The sequence below is a fragment of the Centruroides sculpturatus genome, unplaced genomic scaffold (assembly GCF_000671375.1).
Source record: "Centruroides sculpturatus isolate CEXI.00-Female unplaced genomic scaffold, Cexi_2.0 scaffold1577, whole genome shotgun sequence".
Taxonomy (NCBI): Eukaryota; Metazoa; Arthropoda; class Arachnida; order Scorpiones; family Buthidae; genus Centruroides; species Centruroides sculpturatus.
Genome location: NW_019385882.1, coordinates 130,519 through 139,503, shown reverse-complemented (window position 1 = coordinate 139,503; position 8,985 = coordinate 130,519). Strand labels below are relative to the sequence as shown.

The 8,985-nt window shown below is 26.4% G+C and overlaps 1 protein-coding gene across 1 annotated transcript; it reads right to left on the bottom strand.

Moving 5' to 3' along the window:
• Nucleotides 1–2,616: 2,616 nt before the first annotated feature.
• Nucleotides 2,617–8,640, bottom strand: LOC111612375 (hexokinase-1-like). Its single transcript, XM_023353581.1, has 10 exons — nucleotides 8,390–8,640; nucleotides 5,746–5,908; nucleotides 5,535–5,674; nucleotides 5,027–5,236; nucleotides 4,851–4,950; nucleotides 4,577–4,769; nucleotides 4,352–4,507; nucleotides 4,138–4,277; nucleotides 3,935–4,071; nucleotides 2,617–3,860 (listed from the first exon to the last, which is right to left on the bottom strand). Exons 1-10 carry the CDS (start codon nucleotides 8,414–8,416, stop codon nucleotides 3,777–3,779), a joined length of 1,350 nt encoding a protein of 449 aa, XP_023209349.1. The 5' UTR covers nucleotides 8,417–8,640; the 3' UTR covers nucleotides 2,617–3,776.
• Between the last annotated feature and the right edge of the window lie 345 nt (nucleotides 8,641–8,985).

Genomic DNA, 8,985 nt, shown 5'->3' with positions numbered 1-8,985 from the left:
CGACAACATTTGGTGGTGCCATCAGTTATATTTTATTAAATAGAAATTTTTTTTTAATTATTATAAAATGGCAAAAAACTTAATTTTGAGGGTAGGGATGGGTTTTATAAAAGATTGTAAATGCTAATAATGAGTAAAATTGTCATTAAGTCAGACCCAAGATAGACACACGACACCCTTTATCTTCCCAGTTCCTCGATCTTTAGCCACCAAAATTTAATAGCATCAATCCCCTACACAAATCTTGCGAAATTTGAATAACTCTTGCACTTTTTATGTAAAGAGGGTGAATAAAATCATGTTACACACACATACAGAAAAACTCCTGAATTCCTCAACATTTCAAGGTTCCAAGTCCAAAAATATAAAAATCTTGAGGGGGGTCATTTTTTGACCGATTGTCATACTTTCTCTCGTATAACAGCCAGGAAAGTAAAAAATAAAGCAATAAAGATGGTATAAAAATGCTTTATAAATGTGAAGAAACAGTTGAAAGAGATCAGATCCATGTTCCAAGAAATACTTGCCTATCTCCTTTCATCTGACATAGATACAGGTCAGGCTGACTCATGTCAACTCTTTTGGCGCACGTACTATAACATTACACAAATCAAGACAAAGCCAATTATTTCAAAATTGAATTTGTCTATAAATTATTTTTTAAGCTTTTTGTTCCTATAAATACACATTAGTCTTCTATGTTTAAAGCCTTCATGCTTTTCATTTTTAATCTAAAACTTAGTGGCAATGAAAAATTTTCATGGGATATTTTATTATTTTTTTTTTTAATAGAAATTATACCTGCAATTGCTTTTTAGTATACTGAAATCTTGAGTCTTTATGATTTATAACATCAAGATTAAATAATGACTCAAATTAATTTATGTAACAATTTCCAAATTCAGAAGGGTATTTTTTATATAAAAATTGTTAAATTCACAATAGTTGTGAATTTAACAATTTAAACTACTATAGTTGTAATACAAGCAAGAAAATTTAATTTTCATAAATTTTATAGATGTTTAGGACTTTTTGGTATATTTGATATGAATGCTAATACAAGTTGACAGCATGCTGACTAAATAAATATAAGATTAATTAGTTCAAAACATTTTATTGATCTGGTTATTGAAAATATTCCAGTAGCTCTTCAGGGAGAAAAAGTAAGATCACACTAACTTGCTTTCAAACAACTCAACACTGTATATATCAAGGGTGGGCAAGCAAGAGTTCAGTGGAAGCTGAAATGTAGGTTTTGCAAAATGCATGGGAGCTGCAGTTCTGTACTGTGATTTTATTACATAATATAAAACAAATATTGAATTTTTTAATAAACATATTTTCACAAAATTGTGGAAATAAAATTGTAAAAGTAATAATAATAAGCAGAAATTAACACTTTCAGCAAGAGCTGCATGTAACTCAAAAAGCAAATGCGTTGCATTTGCCCACGTCTGGTATATACCAAAGTAAGTATAAAGTGCTTTTAGGTTATATCATATTTAGATCATATACCTAAAAGTATCACTTTTTGCCAATCAGTTTCAGTAATTATCAAAATTTTACAAATTTTTGTCATCTCTTTAATGTTTTATGCATTTTAACACTAAATAATTATGGTTTTAACATGTTCAGTGTAAAAAAAAACCTTTCGTACCTTTAAAAGGTTTATATAAAATTTTTATTAGGTAAATGGCATTCTGTTCCTAATATGTGAAAGCGGGACTTCCTGTAATATCACATTTACAAGAACAATATTTAATATAGCTAATACCCAAACATTTTTCATATATTCTCATTGTGTGTTGTTAATTTGTTGTAAAAAGTCTAATATTAGCACCAGCATCTAAGAATCCACAACTCTCAATTTTTTGTAATGGTAAATTTCATACTCCAAAAACTAATTATATAAATTGATATCCATACATATAAAAACACTGCTAAAAAAAATATCATTAGGATTATACATTCTATTAAAGTAAATTTTCACCTGAGAAAATTATTTTAAGTTAATACTGTATTCCAATTTAATATTCTTGTATTTAAAAAATTTTTTATGCTTATTAGCTTTGGTATAATTGAGTTTACAGAAGAAAAATTATTTTCAGAATTTTATATAAAATTGTTTTGAATTAATGAATTGAATTTATAGTTGTAAAGCATACACTGTTGATAGAAAAAAAAAGGACATTTAGGATACTTGTATATAAAAGTTTGGCTACTTTCCAGATTCTGGATTAATAATCATCTGGCATACAAATTTGTTTAGACATATGGTATCTAAAGACTCCTGGAAATATTTATTTTTGCAGGTTTCTCAATCCATCTTGATAGTGCTGACTTTACTGTTATCTCCAGTGATTAAAGAGGAAGTGTAAACATATCGAAGCATACAGTAACATTTTCTAATTCAAAATGTACATCAATGTCTGAAATGTTCAGATTGAACTTTTACAAAATGTGATACAATGTCCAGTAACCCAGTACCACTCTGGTTCTGTAGTTGCTAGATTAATGAACTCCTACTGTATTTGAATAAGAAAAATAAGGACTCAAGAGATTTTGCATTTTAAAATTTCAGGTTCATTATTTACATAGAAAGATAAGGAAACTTAATGCTGTCTTATAAATTGAAATTTTAATTCACATAGCAATTTTCAACTGCAGGTGTACAAAATTTCAGTTAAATAGTTCATTAAATAGTTCATTAATAAAAAAAAGTTCATTCATTAAAGATTTTTTTTTACTATAATATGTCAATTTTATGTGTTTTTTAGAGCTTTCTAGTCTGTAAAATATCTCTCTCTCTCACATCAATCAGTAGTTTAGCTCCCAAAACTTTATACATTATTCAATTAATGATATAAAATAAGAATTAAAAATATTAGAGGAAAATGCAAGTTAATGACACTTAGTTTTTTAAAATAATATACTTTTTAATAAATTTTTTCTTCAGAAACCAAAAAAAGTTGGCTTCCAAAATGCTTTACAGCATAACTCACTATAAACAATAATTAATAAACAATTAAAACACAATTAATTGAATACATTTCAATATAGTTGCATCTATTTATATATAATATATACATAATATATATTATATACCTAAGTTTATTGAAATTAAATTTTAGACAATATATAACATAACCTATCAAACTTAAAATAAAATTCTATATACAATCCATAAATCTACAAAAGTTTAATAGTGGATATTGCACCATTAACAATGCTTTTATATATAATTAAGTTATCTACATCCAATACATATTTTGAAGACGGAACAGTTCGTAGACTTCAAACTTTTAAATGCAACTTGGAAGATTCCAATAACATTAAGAACATATTATATGTATTCACATTCATCTGCTTTTCTTTGCACACAAACAAGATCTGGATCCGCGAAATACTTTATCTGTGTAGATCAAATAAAATTTTAAATTACCGTTGATAAAATAATTACTGTGCGTCTCGTTGAATCTACTTCTTAAAATTAACACTAGATAAAATTTTTCGCGGCCAAATCGGAAAAAGGGGAAAAACATCACAGCTATTTAAAGTATTTATAAATTAAGAATGTCAAATAATAAATATTCCAAAAATATAAATAATTTCAAACTTATTAGATGCACCAATGTCGGTCAAGAGATAAAATAGTGGATGGACTAAATACTGTTCTGTCGTCCTCAATGTACTCGTTTGGTCAATAAAGATTACAGATTTAAATATTTTCCTAATAAATGCTTAAAATAATTTCTAATAATTCTTCAGAAAATCAATTATTTTTTCTCTGTTCTTACTGCAACTGCAGCTACCAGTGCTGCACCTCTACCACTTCCATCTTCTGATAACATTAGATCAAACTAGAAAAATACCAGATTGTTAGATTTTTTTTTTCTTGTTTTCGTTTTTTAATTTTGAAATACTTTATGTATACCTTATATTCAGGATTTGTTAATTCTGCAACTTTTTCTTCCATAAGTCTTTGAAAGTGTGGATGATATCTATACACGGAGCCATCAACTCCTACTGTTGTGTGAGGTCGTTGCATTCTGTTTAGAATTGTTGCAATTCCTGTTTGATGATAAATTTATTAGTAAAGAAAAAGAAACATTATGATAATTTAAAAGCAGAAATTACCAGCAGATACAAGATGAGCTGCACGAACCGAGATTCTCGCACAAATTAATTTCATACACTCAAAATCTTCCTCTCTGGCTCCCAAGATATTCATCTTCTCAAGAACTTGTTTTGTTTGCAAATAGCTATTCTTTGGATCACTGTTATATATATTTAAATAATGTTAATCTAATTCTAATTAAATAAAAAACAAACACAAAAACTCAAATGTTACCTTTCAATCATAGATATATATTTTGATTTAAAAGCATATGGTGTGTTCATTTTTGTTGTTGTTTTGCCATCAAATAAAAGTTTCTGGTTGATTGCATCAATAAAAACCCTTCGAGCAATTTCTCCCATATACATTCCAGATATCATTTTTTCAAATCTGTGCGAAAATTTTGCATTAGCATCTTAACTTTGTTTCCAATAAAACAATTTATGAAATGATACTTACAGTTGCACTCCAGGGTTTAAAGAAGCTGCATCAACTTCTTTATCATATTTGGTGCGAATAAATTCAAGGCATCCATTATCACCAAAAGCACCCCATTCTGTATTAATTATTACTTGTTGTGGTTCATCACTAGCTCCATCCCATAATTTCACATTCTCTAACCGTTCCATATAGCAAGCATTAGTTCCAGTACCTTATTTCAGAAAGTAATATTTAATTATTTTCATATAAAATTATCACAATATTGCTTTATAAAGTAAAGGATTTTATTTACCAACTATAATTCCAGCTCTACATTTTGGATTTTTATGAGCACAAGACATCAACGTTCCTGTAGTGTCATTTACCACTGCTACAACATCAATATGAACATTCTAAAAATAAAAATTTGAATTATAATTCCATAAAAACAATGTTAAAAAAGGCATTAAAAGCACTCAGTTCACACACCTTTCTACCCATGGCATCTCTTAATAATTGAACAACATCTTCATTTTCTACTCCTGTACATTTAAATCCTTTGGTCCATGTTATCAGTTTAGCCTTTGTGAGACCTTCTTGTTTACAAGGGAAACTGAATGTAAATCCTAATGGCAAGTTATTTGGCAGTGATCTAGATTTTATGAACTTATTTAGACAATCAGCAATATGATCAAAGAGCTGAAAGAAATCAAATTATCCAATTTAAAAATAAAATACTTAATGTATAACATTAAAATAAAACAATTGATATTAGGATTAAAAAAAATACATAATTTAGTGTACACGTAGTCCTGCTTGAGAAGTTCAAGGTAAATTATATTTCTCAAGAACAATTGAAATAAATTTTTATCGAAAAAATTACAAGGAAAGTATAAACGATATATTTTCAAATTTGGATTATTTTTTCGATTATTTCCTCATTTATGAAAAGGTCAATAAGTCTCCTTTAATAAATATCTAAATTATTAATCCTTACTTGCGTTCCACTTCCCAACATTATATATTCTGGTATGGCATAGATTTCATTATCCATCATAAAACTATCTTTTTCCAACTCAATAAGTAGTACTCTAAAGTTGGTTCCTCCAAGATCCAAAGCCAGAAATTTTCCTTGTTCTATTGAGAATAATGAAATTATATTCAAGAATATAAAAATAAAATTTCTTGCAAATCAAAATGAAAATTACCAGATCCATTAGGGACATCTCGGACATAAGTTATTAACATTTTTAATGTTCCATTGACAGTAGTATCGCCTTTCAGCCCACAATTGAAATTATGGAGGAGGATGTTGCTCACTTTCTTAAGAGTATCATTTGGCAGCACAAGATCTCGAGTCAGAGCTTCGATCTGAAAAAAATTAATTATATTAAAAATTCTAGAGGAAAAAAAAAACAGGAATAAAATTAAAAGTTGATAAACTTGAAAGAATTATTTAAATTTATTGTCCTTGACATAATGAAATATGCAAGGCCATCTTAATATATACTAACATGAAATTTTTATATAAAGATAATTTTAAAGTCGTAATTATTGTAGAGTGATGAAATATTAAAATATGGCTCTGAACAAATAACTTAATAAACAAGCTTTCTAGGTCATAACTGCATAATAAAAATAAATATATTTTTATAATAAGAAATTATATATATCACATATGCATTATATTCTTAAACTGATTCTTGTGATTTATAGGACATTAAAAATTTTTAAAGTAAATTTTTATATATATTTTCTTGTTAATCTCTCTAAATATAATAATAAAAAAAAATCTAAAAGTTCTGTGAAATAACTTTTAAAATTTTAACCTTCAAATTTTTAAAACCTGTTTCAAAAAATTTGAAATTACACAAAGAATTTAAATAGCTTTAAACATATATTTTTATATTTTCTGAACATTTCTGGATCTTGGAATACTTTTTCAATGCAGTCTTTTTATAAAATGTTATTTGAAAAAATAAAAACTATGGATTTAAAATTAAAGAATTAAAATTTTTGCAATTGTTGAAGAATCAATACTAAAGTAAGCTACACAGTAGCAGAACTTTGTTAATTCAAAGTTCATTCACTAAGAAGATTAAAATAGACACTCCTTAAATAACTGGAACTGAAACATGTGTTTAAAATATAAATTTAACAATAGTTTCATCTTCTATGAAAATTTTTAAGATGGAACTATTGTTAAATTTATATAAAAATATATTTCGAGATAAATTTAAATAAAAATAAATTTCGAGATAGTTTTCAAAATGTATATATAAATATATATTTACAGATAGAGATAACATTTGCTTATAATTCAGGCAAGACTGATAGCTACTGATAAAGTTATTTTGAGGCAATGCAGTCTTGTATGTAAAGTATTTATCAGTTAACACTTTAAAAATAATCAAAAAATTAGATATTTGAAAAGTTTTGCAAAGATGATATTCTTGGAATAAAGAAAATGAAAGTAAATAATTCAAGATTGGCATAGAATATTTTATATAACAATTTTTTACAATTTTAACAATTAAATTATGAATAAGTAATATAACTTTAATTAGTTTAGTACAGATTTAAAGAAATTACTACAAAAATAAAAACAAAGAATAACTGAAGCCAAAAGTAAATTTTTTAAATGATGCAATTATCAGAGCATGGCTTAATCAAAGACTGTAAACATAATAAAAATAAAACATATATATTTCATTTAAATTATTAAAGCTTATATTTGATACATCCTGTTAAACTTTAAAACAGTGTGTTACCATAACATACAGCATTTAAAAGTCTAAAGACAAAAAAGAAAAAAAAAAAAAAAATCAATAAAATTTTATTGATAAATTCCTAAACAGTAATTTCAAAATTAGATGCAAAGTGATTCAGTTCATTCTCTAAAGCAATTTTTTTTTTATCTTATGATCTGTTATAACAATAAAAACAAACCAGTTTGTTGTTTTACTAAACAAATTTTTTGTCTTTACTAAATTTTTTATATGAAAAACATTCAATACAGTTTAAAACAATTAGAAAAATGAGTAGATAGCATCCTTCCTGAACCTCCGAAACAAAAGAATCATTTTCGAGAAACATAATTGCACATATAGAAATAGCCATAAAAGATTTACGTAAAGTTTAAAAGAAGAATATTTTTAAATTTCATTTCCTTATTCTAAAAATTTATTCTTTTTTAAATAATAAGTTTTAGATATTTAAAGAATAAATATTGAAACTTCTAATAGTAATAGTTTTTAAATTTAGTAAATTTTTCACTTAATCACATTCTAAATGGAGCCAAACTTAGAAGAATGTTTTATAGATTTAAAATGGGATTTTTCAACAATATCTTCCTTTCCAGCTTCTTCTCTCAGGTGTAATTTTTTATTTCATGTAATCTACATATTTCTAAATTAAACTATAATAATGTAGGGAGAATGTTAATCTAAATGGATGAAAAAAATAAAATAAAATAAAATAAACAGTTTTTATAATTTCTGTAATGAAACTAAGTTAATTAACTTCAGATCAAATATATAATATATAATTTCTTTTTATATGTAATTAATTATCAGTGATCTGTTTAAGAAACATGTTTGGAAGAAAATATAACTGAAACTGGTTTTTTCGAGCTTAGAAGAAACATTGAATACGGCGAAACTAAAGGAGAAAAATCGGCATTTATTCCACATTCCTTTCAGAAAGAGATGATGAGATTTTGGAATGTGAAGTTCAGGAGACGTTCGAGGTCAAAACGGACAATCGAATTATTAGCTCTCGTGTTAACATCTAGTCATTTGTACAGTTATAAATAGTATCTGAAACGTAAACAGATTTGAAATTGATATTTACCTTAGCTCTTTTATCCTTACTTGCCATTTTCTTCGGATAAGATAAGCGAGACTCTACGATCCACCAGATTTCCAAAGTGACGTCTGATGACGTAGGGAGGTACTTTTTAAAAGCTGTATATTTCGCAAGTTCTGACGTCACGGAAGGTGTGTCTTCTGATCCAATACGTGAATTAGTACACGTATACAGTCATGTGATTGAAATCTTTATTTAATTCTATGAAATTCATGTTTTAATATAAATGTTATCAAAAGTAATAATTTTAATGTTGTGTAGACGTTATCTACTTAATTTAAGGATTTTGACTGAGATGACATCATTCTAATGTTTAAACAGTGAATGACTATTGGCTGGAACACGTAATCGTACGATGACGTCATTTACGTGTATTTGTTCCGTTTGCTTAGCATTAAGTCTTTCCAGGAACTTAATTTAGGGAAAAAGTTGATGCCATTCTGCCTATTTTCCATTAAAAGAAATGAAAGTTTTTGTCTATTCTCATTAAAAGAATTGACAACATTGATTATAAAGATTTAAATAAATTCAATAATCTTCGACGTATCCTTTTGTTTATTTTTCAAATTTATAAATTGATT

Bases quoted from the DNA above. Each gene is read 5' to 3' on its own strand.
- LOC111612375 (XM_023353581.1), bottom strand. From the start codon at position 8,416: ATGGCAAGTAAGGATAAAAGAGCTAAG. The intron at 4,951-5,026 runs GTGTGTGAACTG...TTTTATTTTTAG, and splicing joins GAGATGCCATGGGTAGAAAG to AATGTTCATATTGATGTTGT. The intron at 4,508-4,576 runs GTAAGTATCATT...ATTTTCGCACAG, and splicing joins TTAAACCCTGGAGTGCAACT to ATTTGAAAAAATGATATCTG.